At 38.0% G+C, this 25,993-nt stretch overlaps 1 protein-coding gene across 3 annotated transcripts in view; it reads left to right on the top strand.

Annotated features, from left to right (window-relative positions):
* DENND5B (DENN domain containing 5B) overlaps nucleotides 1-25,993 on the top strand; it is a 212,082-nt gene that overhangs the window by 129,550 nt on the left and 56,539 nt on the right. For all 3 annotated transcript variants that reach the window (XM_067696088.1, XM_067696089.1, XM_067696090.1), the window contains 4 exons: nucleotides 7,850-8,037; nucleotides 14,063-14,599; nucleotides 17,268-17,499; nucleotides 22,060-22,210. In XM_067696088.1, coding sequence (XP_067552189.1) covers nucleotides 7,850-8,037; nucleotides 14,063-14,599; nucleotides 17,268-17,499; nucleotides 22,060-22,210 — 1,108 coding nt within the window. The remainder of the gene's footprint in view (nucleotides 1-7,849; nucleotides 8,038-14,062; nucleotides 14,600-17,267; nucleotides 17,500-22,059; nucleotides 22,211-25,993) is intronic.

Genomic DNA, 25,993 nt, shown 5'->3' with positions numbered 1-25,993 from the left:
TTTTTGAAAGATGGTTTCATTGGATATTAAATTCTATGTTGAAAGTTTGTTTTTCCTCTCCCTCTTTGCACATTATATTCTACTGTCTTTTGGTTTCCATTGTAGCCATTGAGAAGTCATTTATCACAATCACTCTAATTGTCATTCCTTGGCCAGAAATCTATTTTCATTCTGGCTATATATATGATTTTCTGTTTGTCTTTGGTGTCCTGTATTTTGACCGTGATTTATCTAAATGAGGGTTTCTTTATTTGTCCTGCTTGTGATTCATTGTGTTTCCTGAATTCTAGGGTTAATATTTTTCACGTGTTGGAAAATTCTTAACCATCTTTCTAAATTTTACTTGCATCTGTCTTTTTTCTTTTTTATCCTCCTGAACTTTAATTAAACGTGTTACTCTGTCTTGCTCAGTCTTCCATATCTCTCAACCTCTTTTTCTATCTCTTTGTCTCTGTGCTGTATTCTGGTTGATTTATCTCCCACCTTATAAATTCTCTTTTTATCCATGTTTAATCCATAGTTAACCCTTCCTTTGACATTTTAATTTCAGTGGTCCTATAAATAGTCTTACTCCTAATTCTTCCTTTAATTTCCTTAAACGTATTAAACATACACATTTTATATTCCTTCTCAGATAAATTCAATATCTCATGAGTTGAGGATTGAGGGTTTATTCCTCCAGGAAGGGTTTGTATTTTCTTTCACCAGGCACTTGAATTCACTGGCAACACAGGTTTACTTTAAGTTAAAATTCTCACTCTTAGTCTTTCTTTGGGCCATACAGATAACATGAGAGCCCCCAAACATCCTTGAAAACCAGCCAGTAGGTAGGAATTCACAGGGAGGCTTTTTTCCCCCTTCCTCCCTGGGCCTCGGCCAGGGCCAGGACAGACTACTTTCCTTGGCAATACAGATTTTGGTTTTGTTTTTTTCCTTTCTACAGGTTTTTGCCCTTTTAGGTCTAGCTTTTTGCAAGAGGATCTACCATCTTAATTCCAGCCCTTCTTGGACTTTGTCCCTCAACATGCACAGAGGTAAAACCAAAGCTCTAGGCCACCTTAGATCAGTAAACACTCCAAAGACAGCCAGATGTTTATGAGTTTTACCACACTGGACTCTTGCTCACATTTTGTTCCCAGCCTCCAATGACTTCCCTTATTTTTATTTTTTTTTAAATTTATTTATTTAATTTATTTATTTTTAACTGCATTGGGTCTTCATTGCTGCGCACGGGCTTTCTGTAGTTGAGGCAAGCGGGGGCTACTCTTCGTTGCAGTGCACGGGCTTCTCATTGTGGTAGCTTCTCTTGCTGCGGAGCACAGGCTCTAGGCATGCGGGATTCAGTAGTTGTGGCTCGCGGGCTCTAGAATGCAGGCTCAGTAGTGGCGCACAGGCTTAGTTGCTACGCGGCATGTGGGATCTTCCCAGACCAGGGCTCGAACCCGTGTCCCCTGCATTGGCAGGCAGATTCTTAACCACTGCGCCACCAGGGAAGCCCCAACTTCCCTTATTTTTTTTGGCAAATTCATAGTCATGTATTGGATGTTATATAGCTATTTTATTTACCATTTGTAGACTAGTTTTGGAGTCCTAGTCTACAACACTGCCATAAATAGAAATGTTTAAAAAAGATCACTGAACTAAAATTAAAATGAACAGATTGAGTGTGACAGTTATTACAGAATGTAACAACTGCTAGGCATATTAATGTAACTACTAGTAATGTAAAATAGGAAAATAATCCAGATCTTTTTTCTCTTTTACCAACAATTACCAATTATATCTAACCTACGTTAAATGATCTAAGTACATAGTATGTGCATAAATACTTTGTTTTAACCTTCATTGAAGCAATAAGATACTACTTTTCACATATCCTCATGAGTGTTAGGAAATTATATTTTTATGAATGTATAGATATATATATTTATAGGAAGCTATATTTTATTTAAAATTATGAATTAAACAAGACCTTTTAATTTAGAAAACAATTCTCAATGAATATATAGTTCATTGCCTATTTTGCAAGCCTATTTGACTTTGAAACATATGTATACTTTTTTAAAAAGTCATCTCATATCAAATAAATCCTTTTCAAGTCAGATTCAAATTATTTATTCTCATAGATCCATTTTGGGGGGATTCTACTTCCCACAGATTATTTCCATATAGATTATATTCAGCAAGTTTTAAAAATTGTGATAAGAGGGGCTTCCCTGGTGGCGCTGTGGTTAAGGATCCGCCTGCCAATGCAGGGGACACGGGTTCGAGCCCTGGTCTGGGAAGATCCCACATGCCGCGGAGCAACTAAGCCCGTGAGCCACAATTACTGAGCCTGCGCGTCTGGAGCCTGTGCTCCGCAACAAGAGAGGCCGCGATACTGAGAGGCCTGCGCACCGCGATGAAGAGTGGTCCCCGCTTGCCACAACTAGAGAAAGCCCTCGCACAGAAACGAAGACCCAACACAGCCAAAAATAAATTGATTAATTAATTAAAAAATAATAAAATAAAAGCTCCTTTAAAAAAAAATTGTGATAAGAAAAAAACCCCATAAATTTACCATCTTAACTATTGCTTAGTGAAAAGTTCAGTAGCATTAAGTATATTCCCACTGTTGTGCAACCAATCTCCAGAGCTTTTTTCATCTTGCAAAGCTGAAACTCTATACGCATTAAACAATAACTCTGCATTTTGCACTCCTCTTAGCCCCTTCCTGACAACCACCATTCTTCGTTTGTTTGTATGAATTGACTACTTTAGATACCTCATGTAAGTGGAATTATACAATATTTGTCTTTCTTTGACTGGCTTATTTCACTTAACATAATGTCCTTAAGGTTCATCCATGTTGTAGCATATGTCAGGATTTCCTCCCTTTTTAAGGCTGAATAACTTTCCATTGTATGTATATACCACATTTTGTTTATCCATTCATCCATTGATGGATGCCTGGATAGTTTCCACCTTTTGGCTACTGCGAATAATGGTACTATAAACACAGATGTACAAATATATCTTCAGCACTCTGCTTTCAGTTCTTTTGGGCATATACCCAGCAGTGGAGTTTCAGCAGGTTTTTCGTACTTAGCTGCTTCCTGCTGCTGCCAAACACACTTTGGTTTTCCATGTTGATAATATAGATATACTTTTAATAGCTTCAGTATATTTCATTATATAACTGGCCATAAATCTAACCCTTTTGTTAGTTACTTAGGGTATTATAAATAGTTTATTGTTATAAATGACACTTTATACATCGCGTCCATGTACATATGTTTTTGTATATTTGTGTGATAAATTACTAGAATTGCTGGGTCAGATGATCTGTATATTTTTTAAGCTTTTGATAGATACTGCCAAGTACAAAGCTCTAGCAATTTATGCTGCCTTTATAAGGCAATGTATGAGAATACCCTTTTCTCCACACCTTTGCTGTGATTTTCTTTTTAATCTTTGTCAATCTGATTAAAGCAAAATGTAGCTCACTTTTCAGCCATCATCGAGGGTGATTTTTTTTTTAATGTTCATTTGAATTTGTATTCTGCCTTTTGTGATATCTTTGTGAACGAGGAAGATAAGCTGAATTATGCATGGGTCCAAGCCCTCAAAGCCAGCCTGACTCAGTTAGTAACCAGTCACTGCCTCGAGTTAGTAAATGTATAATCTTTCAGCTGCATCAGGATGTTCACCAGAGGTGTGCTGTACACCACCATCCTCACACCTCCACTGGCAGTGCTTCGCAGTATGTAAACCCCAATAATCATGGCCTTTTCATGGGGCATTGCACCACCAGGCAGCGCTGGACCTGCTCTGTGTCACTCAGCCATCTCCTCAGCCTGCAACATGGGTCCTGTGCCCCCAACCTCAGCTCCAGCCCCAGGCCGCTGGACTGTCCCCAGGGGGCTGACCTTATTCTCCACAGTGATGCTGGTGGACAGGGGCCGAGACCCGGGGATGAGACAGTGGAGGCCAGGCCATCTCAGAGTCTTTGCCTGTGCCACTGCTAGGCAAATTTTTGGCAGTATGTTTTATTGTATAACATAGGCAAGCATAATGTCCAATAGTTTTATTTCATTTTACATGTCCTAGATGTTAACATATTAATTTCTTAGTACACATTCATTGATCACTCACTATGTAGTAGGTCCCGTACCAAGTGCTAGAAATTCTGAGATTAAAAATATAGTCATTGCTCTCCAGCAGGTGAAGGTTAGCAGGGAATAGTGGAGAGATATATGAACAGATAATTATAATTGAATTTTAATAGTTTTAGTGAGAGGAATAATTAGTGTGATGGAAATAGAGGTGGGGTACTGTGGAAGCATGTGGAAGGGACTCTCTTGACGATAAGTATTCAGAGAATGCTTTCCAAAGGAACCATTGCCTAAGGAAAAAGTGGAACTTAGCCAGGTACTGCAAGGGGAAGAGATATTCTGGGTAGAGGGAAGGGGTGTACAGAGGCACAGGGACCTGTGAAAATATTTCATGTTCAGTAAATGAATTTTAAGCAGATAATGTGACTGTATATGTGGTGGTAAGAAATGAGGCAGGAAAGGGCCAAGTTATGAAGAGCCTCATACACCGTGCTGAGGCATGTCTTAAATGTGGAAACTTATTACACATTCCTCACTTTGAGTATCAAAGAAAAAATAATTTTCCAAATTATTTAAATTTTTAAAAACATGCTTAAAGAAGAAAACTACCTTTTATTTCTTGATTCAGTTAAAAAGAATTGTCTTGTTTCTGCTAAGTAACTGCATTATTAAAATGTGTATGGCATTTAAACCAATCTTGAGAAAGCAGAACTGGAAAAAAGAATAGACATAGAACACCCACAAGTTGGTGGAATTGTGGTGAAGGAAAAATAAACCATGTGTATCAGTCTTTCATGTCTACTAGAAGAGGGGAAAACATATAATTTATTTTTACTTCCCAAGTGAAAGTTTACCATAATCAAAGCAAGAAAATAGCCCAAGATGCTGGTTTCCATTCCTTAAAGAATCTGTGTTTCCTTTGAGATTGAACATTTTCCATCAACAACAAATAAAGTAGCCAAGCTGCTAGGGATTTGATATGACGGCTTAAAACCCTCTGCCTTTCAGGATAGGTCCAATCACGAGACAGATTAAACCACACAGTAATTTAAATAGAGGAATGTAATAAGAAGAATTGTTAAACTATAATAGGAAACTATAAAGACATGAAGAAAACTCTAAAGGGTACCCTAGGAAGGACAAACTTGGAAGGGGACCCACTTCCCAAGGCTGAGGTTCATATCTCACTGAAGAAAGTGTGGTGGCAGCTCATTGGATGGTGGAGGTCAGTGGGTTGCCTGGGCCAGAGCTGATCCTCAGTCACCAGGCAAGCAGAAGACAAGACAAACCTCCCAGGTCCAAGTGAACTGTGGCTGGTGGGCAGGCACACAGAAGTTGTCAGAGCGCCAGGTGGCTGTGTGAGATATGAGTGTGCCGTGTCCGCATTAGGAGGGCCCAGTCACTGAGGCTGCCCACTCTGGGCGTGTGGCCGGGGAAGTGGGACACCAGATGTCCTCACATATCCACACCAGTGATCAGCCATGCAGAAGGAGCAAGAACACACAAAACACTGCACCTTGCCCACTACACTCCAAAACCAGGGAGGAGAAGCGCTTCCTCCTGCAGTGTCTCTCTGCTGTCCTCTCTGGCAAAGTTTTCTGGTGTGTTCACTATAAAAGAGAACATGCTTACGGTCCAGTCCATTTTCATAGACCACCTATGGAGTGATTTGGAGCTCAGTAAATAGATCAATAGATAACTGGCACAGGATCTGACTGTTTAAAACCCTGAACCTTTCACCTGTGTCTGGCTTTTAAATGAGAAAGAAATTAAAAAGCCCCTGACACCCAGGAGCTGATCTAGCTCTCAGCTCAGCCTCCCTGTCACTGTAGACTGATTGGATGCTCATAGCTGAGCCATGTTGCTCTGTAGAGCATAAACGGTCTCACGGGACCATCCACTCCAAGCAAGGTCACTGTGTAACCCACAAAATACCAAACACCCTCTTCCCTCAAGCTGCCTGGTATTTGTTTTTTTTTTTTTTTTTTGCGGTACGCGGGCCTCTCACTGTTGTGGCCTCCCCCGCTGCGGAGCACAGGCTCTGGACGCGCAGGCTCAGCGGCCATGGCTCACGGGCCCAGCCGCTCCGCGGCATGTGGGATCCTCCCGAACCAGGGCACAAACCTGTGTCCCCTGCATCAGCAGGCAGACTCCCAACCACTGCGCCACCAGGGAAGCCCTGCTATTTGTTTTTTAGAAGTATTCCTGTAAACAGGTTTTCACCTAAAATTTTATAATGAATCAAATAAGGAAAATTATAAATACATGTAGGCTATGGATAGCTGATGATTCATGACCAAAATCCCATTGTAGACTATTAAAGATAGTCATTTACAGATTATAAAACAACACAAGAAAAAATTTTAATGGAAAACATCCTGCTTTTGCGTGGTTGGGTGTTCTTTGAGTTTGATATGAACCAAGTAGCATCGGATCATTTCCCTTAACCTTTTTAAAAAGACTTCCCCAGAGTCTTACTCCCCCAGATTTTACTGTATTTGTGCACAATAAATCCTGTGAGAGAATTATTACAATTCCACAGTATCCATTCTGAAAACCAAACTTTTTTTGGAAACTCATTTATCGGCAAAATCAGATCTGAACCAAAGTGACCCTATTTAAGTTCTTTGAGTATATTGGGACACTCATATAGTTTGCTGCAGAAACATTAATGTATTTGATTATAGGGTGCTGCCCTGGATATTTCAAGTATGTGTGGTATGCACAATATTACCTTTCTAAATTAAAAAAGAGAAAATCTGAATTCTGAAACACGTCTGCCTCTGAAGGTTTTTTTTTTTTTTTTTTTTTTTTGCGGTATGCGTAGCATCGGCAGGCGGACTCTCAACCACTGCGCCACCAGGGAAGCCCTGCCTCTGAAGGTTTAAATAGGGATATAGACATATGTATGTATAGCATCCATGGCAGAGTGGTTTTAGAGGGCACTTTATTTGTAGCTATGTGAGTTGATGAATGTTAACTAAACTTATTGTGGTAATTTATTTTGCTGTTTATATATATATCAAATCATCATGTTGTACACCAAATGTTATATGTCAATTATATTTCAATAAAACTGGGGGTGGGGTGAGAAGGCACTTTAATACTGTGGACAGTTTTTAGTTTTGATAAATTAGTTCATGTAAACAAAACACAACAAAAAAACCAACCTCTAATTTTCTGGTAGCTTTCACTTTGTCCCTAGATTTGAGTTGGAGGTTAATGTAGGAAGTGTGACTATGAATGCATATATCTGTTGACTTCTTGTACCCACAAAATGAAGGCTAAAATAAATATAATAAGATACCTATAGGCTATAGCCATGATCATTTATACAAGAAAAACAGAGCCTCTGAATTGAGGATTGCATAGATATACATGTATATAAAAAGTGATCAGTAGCAATATTCTTACACATTTTCAATGGGAGAAGTGCCAAGAGCAATTTTATTAGTTCTTATTTGCTTTGCATTTTGAGGGAACGTCAATACACATACCAGTGTTTTCAGAAGCAAAAAGCTTAATGATGTTTCCCACCCACTCATACCCCCTTAAAACCATTCAATGAAACCATTTAACTCTTTAATTATGGTGGAATAGAGCTGACCTCTTTTCTTCATGGTCATGAAGAAACATTTTACTTATTTATTAGCACACGAATTTTTTCTGGAAATTCATATTTTCAAGCTTAATGCAGTGATTATGTTTTGACTTGTAATCTTCCCTACCATTTTTGTTGTTGCTGTTCTGTACAGATTATCAACGCCTGATGACTGTGGCGGAAGGCATCACCACACTTCTGTTCCCATTTCAGTGGCAGCATGTTTATGTGCCCATCCTCCCTGCTTCTCTGCTACATTTTCTTGATGCTCCTGTCCCTTATCTGATGGGCCTTCAGTCAAAAGAAGGAACTGACCGTTCTAAGCTAGAACTTCCTCAAGAGGTAAAAACTTACAGTGAACGATGAAGCACTTGCTGTTGTTGATTTAGGTCAAGCCCACTTTTGTTAGATAGCATTGTCTTTGTCTGAACTGAGTCTCTGGCTATTCTGCATCTTCCAAGTAGGTCTAGGGCAGAGGCTCAGCCATAGAATGCAGATCCTGATTCCTGATGATTATTATATGACATAGTCATTAATTAAACATGGATCAAAACAGGACAGTGGCAAATTTTCACAGCTGTAAATTTGTGAAGATGGAGCAGTAGTAGTATTATCTAGGAGCTTTATTATTTTAATAACATTTTATTTCTTTTTCCCTATTCCTGTTATAAATTTTGTTTTTAAGTGGTACAGCCCAATTTTAACATCCTTCAAATTATTGTATTAATTGAGGTGAATTTGATTCTTGACCTCTACCAAATGAAAAGTAACATCTTTCAGCAAGCTAGGGATCATGGAAATATTAAATACTTTAGCAGTCTGTTTTCAGACGTAAGGCCAGTTATCAGCTTTTTCTGAATGTTAGCTTAGCTCTCTGGTTGAGATAAAAATTCTAACCCTTAGCTTTTAGTCTACCTTAAGATTACTGTGCTTTCTGTGTGCTATATTTTCAAATGTTGTTTCAGAAGAAAATAAACAGGAATTCTTGAAAGCATTTTGAATCTAATTTTTAGCTGTTGTTAATGGTACTCAGAATTGAAATGTAAAGCCTTTGAATTGAAATATTGATGAGAGTGCCATGGCCTATTAAAAAACATAAAATGGTTAATTACATTATATTATTCGCTATTTAATTAGCACCTTTCTTAATAAAATCTTTCATGCTGTGCTTCACTCTTTTTTGTTCTTATTACCCATAGAGATTCTCATTTTAATAAATGAATTTAAAATAACACACTAAGCCACGGACGTTATACCCAGTAATGATTCTTGTAATCATCCACTGCTTACTTTATTCTAATGAATGTTTCCCTACGAAAATTAACATTTTTGTTCAGGGGCAAATAGCTTGATTCAGATCATATAAAATACACATGCAAACTGTTTTGCTCTTTTTTGAGCTTGTGCACGTTCTCTGCTTCTCCCTCTCTCTTATACCTCTTTTTTCTAATACCCGAACTCTCATTTTCTCTTTTATTAAATTAATCTAAGTATCTTGTTAGTTCAAAGAAGTAAGTCCTTTAAATTTTTAAGGAAAAAGAAATAGACTAGCCAAATGCATTTTGTTTTCTTTCTTTTTTTTTTTGGCGGTACGCGGGCCTCTCACTGCTGTGGCCTCTCCCGCTGCGGAGCACAGGCTCCGGACGCGCAGGCTCAGCGGCCATGGCTCACAGGCCCAGCCACTCCGCGGCACGTGGGATCCTCCCGGACCGGGGCACGAACCCGCGTCCCCTGCATCGGCAGGCGGACTCTCAACCACTGCGCCACCAGGGAAGCCCATGCATTTTGTTTTAAAGACTTAAACAGTGACATGTTTTAGCTTCTTGTTGAGTAACTGGTCTCTTTGCATGTTAATTAAATGATATATTTTTAGACACATAAATATTATCTTTCCATTTTTGCATGAGTAATAATTGTTGAGCAATTTTAAATGCCACCTTGATGTATTTGTCAGGAAATCTTTCTGTCTCTATGCCTGTGTGTATACTCTGACTCTAAAAATAAACAAACTTAAAAATTCTGAAAGCTGTTACAGTAATGTCCGTGATTTTCTAATTTTTCATTCACTAAACCAACACTATTTAATAAATATACATACTCATGTATTCATAGAGTAGAATAATAAGAAATAACCTGAATCAGCTGTGAAAATAACACTGCTTCTGTATAGAAAGTATTCATTAGAGCATTACTGTTTTATAATAAAAGGCTAATAGCATATCACTTTGCTCTGGTTTCATTTTACAATGAGATGAAAGAATCTACTCCACAGAATTTGGAGGAGGAAGTGGGTATAAAAATAGTCATTTTAAAAAAGTGACTGGTAATACCCTCCCTTGCTTTGAAAACTGTAAAATATACTAATAGCTAAAAATAGTGAGAGGGCTTCTTAGAATAGTTGTGAAAATAAGTTTACAGAATGATTATTTTAAGAAGACATGATTTTAGTTGTTAGCTAACTAATGTAACTACATAGACTTATAATTAACTACCCACTCACTTGCCCCATGATTCCAAAATGACAGGCACAGGTAGCGATTTGTTATATAGTTTTGGTCGGGGGAGCGGGGGAGAGTGATGGTGGAAGGATGTGGCACTGGGGATTAGTTGCATAGACTGTACCTCATTTTCTATACCATTCTTGCTCATCTTTACACTGAACGGTAGACAAAAAAATCTAGGGAAAAACTGAAACAGCATTGCTTTTCTACTTTCTTTTTGTCATATCTTGCCCTAAAATTTTATGAAAATGTTAAATGTGCCCCTCTGGCTTACCCTTATACCAGTTTAACTTCAGCTATTGAGAAACCAGGACTCTTACCAAACATGAAGAGGGCTGTCCTGGACTCACATCCCTGGATACTTCTTCCTCTTGCCTATATTTTTAAGGTTCCACAAAATGACAATGTCCTTAAGCCTTATTCATTCATTCATCAAACAGTTGTATCATACACTACTAGTGTACAATATACGGGGAGACATCTAGAGAAAAATGTCACCTTTAAGAGGTGATTTCTGATTTCCAAAGTAAGACATTTACAAATATCAATAACACAGGCTAAAAAAAAACGAATAAGAGGAATGAAAGAACTAAGAATATATACAGAGGAAATCAAGATGCCTTTAGGATAGGAACATGGGAAGCCTTCATGGCAGAAGAGATCATTAAGCTTCAAGTCTTTGTCGCCTACTTTTGAGGGAATGTTTGTTGTTTTTAATTGGAAGTAATTACAGATGAAGGCTTCTGGGCAGTGTTAATCAGTAAAAATATAGAAATATTTAGTTCTAGGGACTTCCCTGTTGGTCCAGTGGTTAAGACTCCGCACTCCCAATGCAGGGAGCCTGGGTTCAATCCCTGGTGGGGGAACTAGATCCCACGTGCATGCCACAACTAAAAGCGCCTGCATGTCACAACGAAGTTCTCGCACGAGGCAGCGAGGATTCCGCGGGCCGCAACTAAGACCCGGTGCAGCCAAATAAATAATTAAATATTTTTTAAAAAAGAAATAGTTCTAAAACATCATAAGATTGAGATGTTGAGTATATTTTTTATTCTTGAGTTCTTAAAATTTTTTTTTAATTTAATGGTATTAAAAGTGAGAAACTGACTTAGAATACTCTATTGTATGGAGTTCTTATCTGTTTTAGAAAAAGGGCTTTTTGGTTTTTCTTCAATAAATTTTTATAACACAAGTTTACATTCCCTATTTCTACTTTGTAATAATCAAAGCCCCAATTCAGGCTCCTGTAAGTCAGCATAGGAGGGTGAGAGGGACTTGCGGGAACATGAAGACAGGCCCGTAGCTGTGGTGCTGGAACATCCACCTTGCCGCACATTTTTGGCTCAGCAGTGATTACATGAGCATAACAAGCTTTAAAATTTCCCCAAATGTATCATTTTTCTCTTTTCACAGGGGCAGGAGAGGTATAGAAAAGGATAGCAGGAAGGCATTAATGAAGGATACAGTACAAAATGTAAGTGGTGAGAGGTTGCTGGTTAACATTTAGATTAGCAAGTTAGTGAATTTTTTCTTCCGTTTTTAAAGACATTGAATCATCCATTTGAATTATGGTGACCTAGTTTCTCCCTTTAAGGCTTACAGTATATCCTACTTTCTACAGACTGTAGAAACATGTATAAAGATGTGGATTTAAATAAAGCTGTAATAGCACTACTGTCTTCAGTAAGATGTGACTTCAGCTCTTACTCTATATAGAGAAAACTATTGACATTGGAGATGAGGCATAATGGAGAAGAAAAAAATCCCTTAAGCTACCAGGCTGTTTGAGGGTGTGTACCTGGAACAGGTGTCAGGAAGTCACCTACCTTCTTGGGCCTCAGTTTCTTCATCTGCAGAATTAAAGGGTTGGATTCAAAGGTTATTTTAGGCTTGAAGAATCACTGTTGATTCTGTTTTTGGATGGTGGAAAATCTTGAGTTTTTATCAATCTTAATTTGGAATTTTGCTGTACTTCTTGCTCATCAGTATCTAATATGAAGAACAGGGATCAAACAGAAATAACAGAGACTTCCCTGGTGGCGCAGTGGTTAGGAATCTGCCTGACATTGCAGGGGACACAGGTTCAAGCCCTAGTCCAGGAAGATCCCACATGCCGCAGGGCAACAAAGCCCCCGTGTGCCACAACTACAGAGCCCATGCACCACAACTACTGAGCCTGTGCTCTAGAGCCCGTAAGCCACAACTACTGAGGCCCGCACGCCTAGAGCCCGTGCTCCACAACAAGAGAAGCCACCACAGTGAGAAGCCCGCACACTGCAATGAAGAGTAGCCTCCCCACTCACCGCAACTAGAGAAAGCCCGGGCACCGCAATGAAGACCCAATGCGGCCAAAAATTAATTAATTATTTTTTTTAAATTTGACACTAAAAAAAAAAAAGGAGAGAATAACAGGAGCCTAATTGTTTGCTCTCCTCTTTTCATCTTACCTTGGCATTCAGGATCAGAAGACAGTATGAATTCTCTCCTTGCTGACCTGGGGGCATTGTTGAGGGGCGGGGAGATGGGGAAGCATGAGGTGAGGCTTCCTATTCTGTTTATTGACTTCACCCCATGCCTTGTGTCCAGCTGCTAATCCAGTCAGGATCAGTTTTATGTGATGGACTACCTTGCCCCCCTCCTCCTCCCCAGTTTAGGAGCTTAGTTTTCCTTTACTCTGACAACCTTGTTCTGATCAAGAGGGTATGGACAGTAAAGGTAAAATACTGTTTTTGTATATACTGTCATCAAGTACCTGAGGGACAATGCAAATTTTAGGCAGGTACTTAGCCCCTTGAATTTTCTATATCTGAAAGGTATTTAGAAGTCTTTTAATTCAAAATCCAAAGTGTAAACAAACTCAAAAACATTTCCTCTTATTTCTGTCTCCTCTTTTCCTCAACTCAAAAATGTTCAAGTCAAGTCTGAGTTACCCAAGGGTTGGTCACTTACCTTTCTCTAGGCACTTGCCTCCACTGCTCTCTGCCTCCTGCTCTTCGTCCAGTGGCTTCTGAAATGGTTTTGCCATGTAAGAGGTTGAAGCTAAGTTTAGATAAAGTGAAAACTTGTGGGGTTTCTGTGGACTGGATTGCCCTTTGCCAGTTTCATTCCATTTTGGGATACTACAGCTGCTAAATTTTAGCAGTTATTGCGAATTCTACATTATAAACGGTGTTAGAGCAGTGGAATGGCATAGAAAGTTCAAGCTCAGTAAGCATTTTATTTTCCCCAGTGCCTAATTTGTAAGGTACTATGAGTCTGTGTGCTTTTATCTGTCTAAGGAAAGTCTGTTCGATGCCATGTATTACAGAGTTATATCCGGATTATAATAAACTGATGAGACCCAGGGGAAATGATTCATGTGTATTAAATATATACTTATATATTCCCTCACATAGGGAAAAATGCTGGCAACAGAGATTTATTTTTAAAGAGTAAAATATTCTTAACCCTGAGAAGGTTAACATAAAAGGCAGTGCAACCTTTTCTTTATAATAGTTGATTTTGTTTATAATAGTTGGCAAGAATATTTTAGAACATAAAATTACTATAAAACCTTTGTATTTTTTAATTGATACTTTTAGCATTTTATTAAGTAAAAGTTTTTTAAATTAATTTTTTAATTGAAGTATAGTGGACTTACAATGTTGTGTTAGTTTCTGCTGTACAGCAAAGTGAATCAACCATACATATACATATATCCACTCTCTTCTAGACTCCATTTCCATATAGGTCATTACAGAGCACCAAATAGAGTTCCCTGTGCTATACAGCAGGTTGTTATTAGTTATCTTTTATGTATAATAGTGTGTATATGTCAATCCCAATCTCCAATTTAAAAACCTTTGTATTTCTTTTTCCTCTTTCAGGCTAATTTGTGTTTTGTGGATATTGACAACCATTTTATTGAGTTGCCTGAAGAATTTCCACAGTTCCCCAATAAAATAGATTTTATCCAGGAACTCTCTGAAATTCTTCTTCAATTTGGGATCCCTCCTGAGGGCAGCCTACATTGTAGTGAGAGTGCCACCAAGCTAAAGAATCTGGTTCTGAAAGACTTGGTCAATGACAAGAAGAATGGCAACGTCTCTGCTAATAACATTAGCATGTATGAGTTACTGAAGGGGAACGAAACCATAGCCCGCCTCCAGGCTCTAGCCGAGCGGACTGGTGTGACCATGGAAAAAATGGACCTCTCTGCCTCTTTGAGTGAAAAAGAAAAAGATTTAAAACTGCAGTGTGAAGAGGCAGAACTAAGGGACTACCAGCTCAACGTACAGCTCCGAGAGGTCTTTGCTAACCGCTTTACGCAGATGTTTGCAGATTATGAAGCGTTTGTGATTCAGACTGCTCAGGACATGGAATCTTGGCTGACCAACCGGGAACAGATGCAGAACTTTGACAAAGTAAAAAGAAGCAGAGTTTCCCTTTTCATGGTTTTTAGTGGGCTATACATTACTGATTTTGTTAACTTTTTTAAAATACAGATTTTTCCACCTCTCCTTTCCCTTTAAGAACTCTTTTTTACCAGTATTTTATACTATATAAAATAATTTCACTGGAAAGTATAAATCAACTAGCTCATTAAGCTGCTCATTGAATTATGTATTTAATGGCCTTTAACCTTATTTTTAACTTTTCTATACTTTGAAGATGTTTGAAATGAAACTTAAATTCCATGTTTTTCAAATCTGTTAATACTGTCTCACCTTGTACGCATTTTATTTACTCATATTTTAGGATCAAGTCTAGTTAAATGAGGCCTATTCCTTTTCTAATAAATCCTTATTCTTATATTTTGTCTTCATCCTGCAATGAAGTCACAACTTCCCCATGTAAAGGTAACAGTTTACTTTCAGAAGGTAAATTTTTATCTCATCTTAGGATCAAAAGAGAGAAAAAGGGAGGTTTTATGAGAAAAATGAGTTTTTATGACTTTAACCCTCTGTTCCTAAGATTTTGGAAAGGGAAGACAGAAAACGACACTAACTTTTGATTGTCCTGCTGAAATTGAAGCTTCTTTCTAAGGTTTACTATAGAGTATTCTTCTGCCGGTTTTTCTGGACATATCCACCAATTTTTTTTTTCTTCCAGACAAAAGCACTTAGGGGTGTGCATTAACTCTTTCAGGTCACTAGGGTATAGTTCAGTCCCTTGCCTCTGTGATTGCCAAGGCATGATATTGCTATTAGAATGAATTATGGCTTTTTGCTAAATAGTACCTTTGTATCATGAAAGACCTCTCAAAGGGGCTAATATGTTCTAAGAGGCTAATCTACAATCTTGGAGCATCTGACAAATAAGAATTAATAAAAAATTTTGTAAAGGTGGGTGGTATAAAAGATTATTTTCTGATTTCATCAGATTTTTTTAGATGAGTTATATAAACCACATTTAACAGTTAATTTCTGATGCACTTTATGTTTGAGAAAACTTCTTTAATAAATTAAGAAGCTTTCACCTCTCCAAATATGTTCTTGCTCTTAGTTTCCATTCTCATTAAGCTTAACCATTTTTCCACATTTTTTCCTAGCCAGCTTGGAACTAATCTGTGTATACTCATGATTTATCCTTGGAGCAATTCAAATTCTTATCTAAATCGAGCACTGGTGCTTTCTTCCTTCTTAATCTTTATGTAGCTTCAAACTATAAATGGAATTCTTTTTATATAACCCCTAGAGAAATGAAAGTTTCATGTTGGATTCCAGAAGGCTTGTAATCATCTCATTTTCACTAGGAAAATTTACAGGACTATCACATAGTAGTCCTGCAAGCCAAGTCTTTCCTGCCTTAAGTGATGTAGCCCACAAGGATCTAAATATCAAAAGCCAGACATTTGGTCCATTTAGGAAAAAAAGGCTGTTTGCTCTGTGAAAAGTAAAATTGCTATTTATCTGTAAAATATCTTTTGAAGAGGTGAACTGTTTCTGGAGATGACTGTGAACCTTTCTTTGGTGATTCGGATTTGTGTAACTCCATCTGAACTATGGAGGCACTTAAATTGAATAAGTGGATTTCTGTAAGGAAGTTTTTCAAAGCTATCCTAAATTTCAGAATTTATTTCCTAAATAAATATGCTAGGAGGAAGCTAGTGAGTATTAAGGAGAGTAACCTTAGGTCAGAACTTATCCTTCCACCTTTCCCCTTCTGGCTTTTGCCACATTGCACCTAATCAAAAGAATGAAAAACAAAAGTAACCCCACAGCTGAAATAGTAATCCACTTCCAAATTTTAGCTAGTGTCACATTGTGGCTAGAATTCCTCTACACACATGGACCTGAAGAGCCAAAGGAAAAAAATGAACCCTTTGAATTAGAAACTGATTACAATTTACTGAACCGTTCCATGCAAGCAGAAAGGCTGGTAACAGGACCATGTGGCTGGTTGTACATGTTTTCCAAAGGCTTGGCTTGCTTTGGATGGTTTTTCAGGCAGTGCTTTTTTTAGTTGTTAAGGCCCAAACTATTCTTTCAGCACAGGTCTGGATGGAGTTTGATCTTTAACTAATACTCATCCATCAGTTTTTAACTGGGGGTCCTAGGAAAACATCCCCCTGAACCAAAGATTTTACCCATAATGACAAATTCCACGTTGTTGGATTTTTTAAGGTTATTGCTTATGTATATCTTATTGTATCAGTTAGTCACCTCGATGCCTTATGACTTGGAGGTATTTGGCACAGGCTAGGAATAGAGAGCAGAAGAAATTACAGCTCACTGGGGAAAGGGGTCAAATTTAATGGTAAGTGAAGAGAATGATTGATGATCATGTAGCAACTGATCCACCATCTTTCATTAATGATGCCCTTTTTTCTGCATAATGGTCATGAGGACCAGAACGTAAATCAATTTTGAAAGGTGGGATCAGTGCTGAAGAACTAAGTGACCTAAATTCTATGACTTTAGAAGATAGGAAGAAAAAGTGGAGTTTTAAGGATTTTTAAATTTCAAGCATCAGTTTTGTGTTATAAGATTGTGAAAAGGAATGATCTTAGCAACAGATAATTTTTGGATTTATCATGTAGTATTGAGATGGTCTCTTTGCACTAATAATTGCCTAATTATCTCATTACAGGCTTCCTTTCTGTCTGACCAGCCTGAACCTTACCTGCCATTTCTTTCACGCTTCATTGAAACACAGATGTTTGCCACCTTTATTGATAACAAAATTATGTCTCAGTGGGAAGAGAAAGATCCTTTGCTTCGAGTCTTTGACTCTCGGATTGAGAAGATAAGACTGTATAATGTAAGGGCACCCACCTTGAGGACATCTATATATCAGAAATGCAGCACTTTAAAAGAAGCAGGTACATTTGTTATGCCTTTTAAAATTAACTTAAAATCCACGATCATATCTTTTTACACATCGTTGGCCTTATAAACCACAGAATTAATTTTCAATGTTAGACTTCTTGGTTAACCCTTGTACTGTATCAAGAGATGCTTTCTATCGTTTTGTTTCCTTCTGTTTTGTGAGCTAATGTCTGTCCTGTTCCTGCTTGACATTCCTCTTCCCTCAGAAGATGAAAAACAATAACAAATTGAATGGAATACAACTATAAGGTTGCTGTGAAACTGTTAATTTCTGTCTTGCTGCTTATTTTGCCTTTTTGCTTTTTACCTATTCTCTCTTCATCCAAGGAAAGATAAGTATTAATTTGAAATAGTAAATTTGAGTTGCTGCCTAATTTACATAACTAAAACAGTATATTTACTTCAGTGGTGCCATTAATTAAAATAGCTTCATTTACTGAAATGAAACTCTAGATTCTTGTATTCAAATTAGAGGTTCCCAACCCTGACATTAGTTTTTTCTCTCAGAGAATTATGAGTCTTGGCCAATCTTGTCTGGCAGTGTGATATAGTCCGTTAAATAAATAATCATATTAATAGTCAGTGTTTACTGAGTACATACTATGTGAGGGACATAATGCCAGCTGTTTTACATGCATTTTGACATTTGATCTTAATAATGAGGGGGTATAGACACATTTTATTGTCTGTTTTATTGCTGTCGTCATCTTACAGTTGAGAAAACTGAGAGGTTAAGTAACTTGCTGTGATTGCATAGCTTGTGGTTGGTAGAGCCCTGATTTGGACCAGAGTTTGACTGATTCTAGCCCCTGGAGCCTCACTACCACATTAGCTGTTCATTCAATAAATGAACATGTAAAATGTACCAGTCCACACAACTTTATACATTTATACCTGGTTCCTAACTCTTTCTTTGCCAAATAAAGCGATATCTATCACTTGAGTGCCCCTTCCTTTTATTTCTTCCCCTTCGTGTAGAAGTTATTTGAGAGCAATTTTTTTTTCCGGAGCAAAAAGGGGCAGCAAATGTGGATTTTCTTTGCTCTGCCTCTGTTGCTTGCCTTTCTCACTTTATTTTAAATAGATCAAAGTTACAGGAGTGGTGATGCTGTAGTTGTAGCATATTTTAAGGAAAGAAGTATATAAATGATGTCTCTTGTGTAGCCTTAGAGGTTTCTGATGACTCGCTGAAACATCCTTCTGTTGTATCCCACCTATGAGGATAGATCCTTGGAGCCCCTTTAGGAAGTGACAATTGTTTCTGTGTTTCTAGAAGTTGAGGGAGTAGAGTGAATGAAATTGTCTATGCCTATTCAGAGAATAGTATGACTTTCAGTGCTTTAATAGCCATGTAAATAGTGTAATGCCTTGTTGAGCAAATTTTATTCTTCCCTTCCTGACAGAATTTTTTAAATGAAGTTAAGTGCTGATTGCTATATTTGTGTGCTTCTAGAAAATCTTTTCAATTAAAATAGATTTTCTGTCAGCCTCTCAGAGTTTTATACTCCTACTGTCATTGCAGAAATTATATAAACTGTTGAAAATGTACCATTATAGCTTATATATGAAGTCCTTTTATTTTATTTATTTATTTTTAAACATCTTTATTGGGGTATAATTGCTTTACAATGGTGTGTTAGTTTCTGCTTTATAACAAAGTGAATCAGTTATACATATACATATGTTCCCATATCTCTTCCCTCTTGCGTCTCCCTCCCTCCCACATGAAGTCCTTTTATTTTATGATGCTCTGAAAAAAGCATTGACAAACAGACAATATGTACCCAAAACACTTCTTTACTGCTTTTATATTAAAAAAGCTTTAAGAACAACAACAACAAAAACGTACCATTACAGGTTTAATATATATGAAAAAGAGATTAGGCTAATTTAGGAATAGTCTCCCAGGAACTTAATTTATCAAAGACTTTCTTAAAAAGTAAAAGGAGGGCTTCCCTTGTGGCGCAGTAGTTAAGAATCCACCTGCCAATGCAGGGGACACGGGTTTGAACCCTGGTCCAGGAAGATCCCACATGCCGCGGAGCAACTAAGCCTGTGCACCACAACTACTGAGCCTGCGCTCTAGAGGCCGTGAGCCACAACTACTGAGCCCGTGTGCCACAACTACTGAAGCCCACGTGCCACAACTACTGAAGCCCACATGCCTAGAGCCCATGCTCCACAACAAGAGAAGCCACTGCAATGAGAAGCCCATGCACCATAATGAAGAGTAGCCCCCACTCGCTGCAACTAGAGAAAGCCCGGGCGCAGCAACGAAGACCCAACGCAGCCAAAGATAAAAATAAAAATGAATAAATAAATTTATTTTTTAAAAAAGTAAAAGGAGGCAGTCAGCTGTAACTGTGTCTCACAGATGGTGCAGTTATTTCTTTTATCAGGTAAAATTGTCTCCTCCCCACCCTCACCCACAACAGAAACTAGGATTTTTTGGTTGACATTGGATTTTATTGTGTATCTTGTTTTCTTTTTTCTGTCCTTTGTTGTGTTGCTTTTGTTTCTGTTTTGCCTCTAACTAAAAAGAATTTTGATTTGCAGGTGAACTCTTTAGGCAGAGGCTATCTGCTGCTGATATTGTGGCACCAGAACCTCATGATTTCTGTGCAGAAAGACACCAAGTTGCTAGTAACGCAGAGTTTTCTTATTCCTTACTGATCACAGGAAATGAGTTTTGGCACAAACCCTTGAAAGTCTAACAACAGCCCCATGATCTCTCGAAGCAGGCATTTAATAATTTCTGAATGTTCAGTATTCACTGATGATACAATCACTGAAAAGTAGCATTGTGTTATGCTCCCTATGGCAATCTTATAAACCCTAGAGTAATTCATTGTGAATCATGATTTTTGTTTTTACAGAGCTTCCGAACTAAAGGAGAATAACTCAATATCAGATGGATTTTTTCTGTCATTTTAAATCCAATGGAAAAACTGAAGCTACTTTTCCTTTTTTCCTTTTGTGAGAACAGAAGCACTTTTTGGCAGAGATGGAATTCTGTACTATTTCATGGAACATGAAATCGTCAGGGACTTCAGAGAATTCCATGCCATGAATCTAAGCATTATTTCTCTAACCATCTGTTAATTGTGTTTTATAAATATTAGGAAGCATTAAGAGTATAGATACGGTTGTGGAGAGTCAGGGGGCATTATTGAAAATTAAATATCATTTCACATTAAAACATGACATCCTTTTGCCCAGCCTAGAACATATGGACTATGTTTCACGAGAAGTTACAAGTTACACATTAAAAATAAAATGAAATTCAAAAAGTTGTGGATAAATTCATATGAGTTATAAAGAAAAATTAGGGAAGCTTAAAACAGATATCTAACATTTTGAAGTTTAGGGTAATAATGCCTTCTGCACACATGCCTTAATGTTGCAAATGCAAACAACTGGCTGGGAGGCATCCATCTCACATAAGATGGTCTTAAGCAGCTCCATTTGACAAGAGTGAATTGTGTCATGGACAGACCCCTCCCCATCCAAAACAGAAATTTTTCTAGAGTATATATGGGGAAGAACCAGCAATACTCAATCAGCTGGTATTGAGTGGGGCAAAATAAACTGATTCTATGAAATATTTGTAAAAATACCTGTTTACTTCTCTCAAATCCCAAGATTGGCAGTTCCCATGGTGTGTTCTGTTTATCACACAACCACACTTACTGCTTGTTCTCCTTGCAGTAATCTCTAGTCAAGGGATGGGAGACCTAATCTTGCTTCACAAGTATTACATTTTTTCTTGAAAATTCAGTTGATAAAGGCATTTAAGATCAGATTTTTTACCAGAGAAATAGTTCACTGTTTCCTGGGCCTTTGAAACATCTCTCAACTTTATGTGGTTTTAAAATAGAAATGTTGAGTAATTCCTATTTTTTAACTCTGGCCTATTTTATTCTTCAAAAGGCAGCTTCTTATCCCCTGGACATTTTCTAAATGCCTGCTTATTTTATTTTTCTCTGCATTATGCCTTTTGATCTAATAAACACTCCTAAATGACTCCTACTAATGAGAATGTGTTGCTAAAATTGAGGTGATAAACTTTACACAGTTCCTTGTTTTTACAAATGGAGAAGCATGAATATTTAATGGATCTTTGCACAAAGAAATAAAGTAACATAAGGCTACAGTGCTTGCTTTTTTCTTCCCTTTATCTTTCAGCTCAAGGAAAATATTTTATTTGCCATCATTTTCTTTAATGTTGTACTTAGAACCATATTTTCATTAAGAATATTGAATTTCCCACTTAAGGGAAACTGTTTCAATACTAAATTATAGATTTTTTTTAACCCCGCTGCCCTGCTTTTGACAAATGCAGAAAATAGTATGAAAATGAATTATCTAGTATTTACTTAAAACTAACCTTTTTATACTTAACATTATACGTGATTTCTGAAGAGCTTTTGTAAAAATCTATTTCAGACTATCAGAAAGGTCGAGTTTCTTGTCACTGCATGAATGGAGGAAGCATTATTTTTTAAGGTTTAGCCAGTGAAATGTCTCTAATATGTTATGAATTTAATTTATAGCCCAGTCAATTGAGCAGCGACTGATGAAAATGGATCACACTGCAATCCACCCACATCTACTTGACATGAAAATTGGTCAAGGCAAATATGAGCAAGGGTTCTTTCCAAAGTTACAGTCTGATGTCTTGGCAACAGGACCAGCTAATAACAAGTAAGCATGTTCTTCACTTGAGTAGTTGGTTGAAGGAGTGAATGAAGGGCGCAGTGCTCTAATGGGGAATGCTTAACTGTTAAACATTTTATCAGTCATTACTTTTTCAAAGACCAAATTAATCTGCTTGAAATATGAATTGACACTCAATGAGTATTTGACTTTTAATTCCATCATGTAAGAAAATCCAAAGCCTAGATATTTTTCTCTTGTTGAAGTAATGTGCACTTGGGAATAGTTTCATTTTAAATGACTGTGTTTTAAATATAATGCTAATACTGTCTAATGGAATTAGAAAAGTTATGCCTTCACTGTCTGTATTAGTTTCCTAGGACTGCTGTAACAAAGTACTATAAACTTGGTGGCTTAAAACAAGAGAAATTTATTCTTTCATAGTTCTGGAAGCTAGAAGTCCAAAATCAAGGTATTGGCAGCACCATGCTGCCTCCAAAGCCTGTAGGAAAGGACCCTTCCTTGCCCCTTCCCACTTCTGGTAGCCCCAGGCATTGTTTGTCTTACAGGAGCATAACTCAGTCTCTGCCTCCTCTTCACAAGGCTGCCATCCCTGTGTGTCCACTCTCCTCTTATAAGGACAACAGTTATGTTGGATTAGGGCCCACCCTAAATGCCCTCATCTTAACTTGATTACATGTGCAAAGATCCTCTTTCCAAATAAGGTGATATCCACAGGTGTTGGGATTAAGACTTCAGCATATCTTGGGGCTTCCCTGGTGGCTCAGTGGTTAAGAATCCGCCTGCCAATGCAGTGGACACTGGTTCAAGCCCTGGTCCGGGAAGATCCCACATGCCGCAGGGCAACTAAGCCCCCGTGTGCCACAAGTACAGAGCCCATGCACCACAACTACTGAGCCTGTGCTCTAGAGCTCATGAGCCACAACTACTGAGCCCACGTGCCACAGCTGCTGAAGCCCGTGTGCCTAGAGCCCGTGCTCCGCAACAAGAGAAACCACCACAATGAGAAGCCCGCACACCTCGATGAAGAGTAGCTCCCTCTCGCCGCAACTAGAGAAAGCCCGCATGCAGGAATGAAGATCCAACGCAGCCAAAATTAATTAATTAATTAATTTTTAAAAAAAGACTTCAACTTATCTTTTAGCGAGACACAATTCAACCCATGACACCATTCTGTACTTTTAAGTATCAAGTGCAGAAATTACAAAACAACCAAAAATAAAGGTAAACCATATCATTTTTTATGGTAGATGATTCCACTCAGAAAATATCTGAATATGGTTAGAATTGAGAAGTTATTTGGATTTAGGGGAATTCTTGATTTTAGCTGAACACAAGAATGTAATAAAGAAGGATTTTACAAGAAAAGAACTCAAAGGAGAGTATTAATGGGGAATATGGTAAGTTGGAAAGAAGCCTTTGAATTGGAAATCAGCAGTTCTGGAATTTAGTTCATTCCTGACCACTAACCAGCTTAGGATCCTTGGACAGCTTGGAATCACTTGCCCCTTTTCTCATTTAATAACATTCTATAACATCTGTGATTTTATTAAAGAGGCTCAGAGAAGGAAAGGGAGGAGCCAGGCAGTGGCCAACAAATGAGATAGAAGACTGTGGTAGAGATTGGGTGTATAAAATGGAAGTGGCGTTGAGCCAGAAGGCAAGTAGAGAATCAGTGAGGGGAATAAGACAGGTGGAATTATGCCTTTTAACCTAAATGGCCCAATCTAAATAATAATATGCAAGTTCTTGAAAGATGGCTTTAAAGTATGCTGTTTCTGTCTAACATATGATCTGCTGAGCTACATGTTGGGGAAGTTTTGGTACTTAACCTCTTTATTTCCCGTAATGATTGTCATGATTTTATTGGTCAGGAAAAAAGAAAACTTAGTAAATTATCTTTATCATATGTGATGGTAATGCTTGGTTTAATTTATTAAACACATACTAAGCTAAGTATTGTGCTACTTGGAGTTTCTTGGGCTGCATATATATGTGGTAATATTTGTATATCTTGTGTTTGTATAGTTACTGTCCTATTTTTAATAACCTAAAGGAATGAAACCCTTACCATTTTCCCAGCTAAAGGTGTTCCTTTAAATGTGTTTCTGAAATGTGTCAAAATTACTGATTCATTTAGGTCTACACGTGAGAAAACTACAGTGATAGCAAACACATCAAAGGAAAAAAGATGGTGTATATGAATTAAGGAAAACAGTTACAGTACTATATACATTGCTGTTTCCTTTGCTTTCAGAGTCTAGTACTGGCATACCTCAGAGATATTATGGTTTTGTTTCCAGACCACCACCGTAAAGTGAATATAGCAATAAAGCAAGAAGTTTTTGGTTTCCCAGTGCATATAAAAGTTATGTTTACGCTATGCTGTTGTCTATTAAGTGTAGAATAACATTATGTCTATTTTTTTTTACATATACATATCTTAAAATACTTTATTGCTAAAAAACGCTAGCTGTCATCTGACAACACAGGGTTGCCACAAACTTTCAATCTGTAAAAAATGCAGTATCTTTGAAGTGCAATAAAATGAGGTGTGCTTGTGTGTATCATTATAAATATCTGCCCCTTTTGAGATCTCAGTCAAAAAATTTGGAAATTTTCATCACTGCTTCACTTAAAGTAATTATCCTTCCTTGTAACCCATTTTTTCTGCTTTCAGAAAGCATTATCTTCCCTGCCAGTGGAGCCTTCTCCATTCCAAGAGAGTGTTGGTTGTGGAGATGCTGCTGATAATAGCTAATATTATTAAGCCAGTCTGCACTGGCGTCTCTTCTGACTGCATTAAGTACATTGCTCATTGATCCTTATTACAAGCATATCCCTACATATAAAGCCTATATTGCTTTACCCATTTTATGATTGAGTCTCAGAGACAGTCAACAGCTTGCTTCAAGGTCACATAGTAGGAAGTGGTGAAACTAGGATTCAAACCTAGGTCTGCTGATTCAGGGGCCCAAGCACTTAACCATTATACTACATATACTGCCTGGCTCTGTTACTCTAATATAAAGGTGACGTGTGCCTTTTGTTACTTCTGGAATTGGATGTTTTGCTTTGGTAGCCCCCAAGAAATTTTGAATAGCCTAAAATATGGAACGTAAGGGAGTTTAGCAACAGCCTGTCATACCAGCCTAATGATCTTTCAGAATGAAAGAGCCCTCAGATGCCTCACTTCTACCTCACACTGGGCTCTGTTAAGAGGGGTGGACCCGGGGCTTCCCTGGTGGCGCAGTGGTTGAGAGTCCGCCTGCCGATGAAGGGGACACGGGCTCGTGCCCTGGTCCGGGAGGGTCCCACATGCCGCAGAGCGGCTGGGCCCGTGAGCCATGGCCGCTGAGCCTGAGCGTCCGGAGCCTGTGCTCCGCAACAGGAGAGGCCACAACAGTGAGAGGCCCACATACCGGAAAAAAAAAAAAAAAAAAAAAGAGGGGTGGACCCAAAAGAAGATAGGATAATAATTTGGGAAGCAAGATACATTCTCAGGCGCCATCTTGCTTCATGAAGAAAAGATTGAGATCAAATAGCCTAACCCCGAAGTAGTGTCATCGTTATATGTTGGTAAGAGTACACTTTTGGGTTAATGGCAGGGTTAGGATTAGAACCCAGGTCTCCTTATTCCTGGCACCACGTTCATGGTGTCTCATTCATAAAAACTGTGGAAAGGTCTGGAAAATCTTCAGTACCAGCATTCTTTTACATATTTGGAAAAGGATCACTATGCAGTAAAGTGAAAGAATTGTGGATTTTTTAAAAGCTTTATTTGATTGAACTCTTTTATTTAAATAGGTT

This window comes from Pseudorca crassidens, chromosome 11 (assembly GCF_039906515.1).
Source record: "Pseudorca crassidens isolate mPseCra1 chromosome 11, mPseCra1.hap1, whole genome shotgun sequence".
NCBI lineage: Eukaryota > Metazoa > Chordata > Mammalia > Artiodactyla > Delphinidae > Pseudorca > Pseudorca crassidens.
The sequence above is the reverse complement of the archived record's forward strand: the minus strand, read 5'-3'. Positions and strand labels throughout refer to the sequence as shown.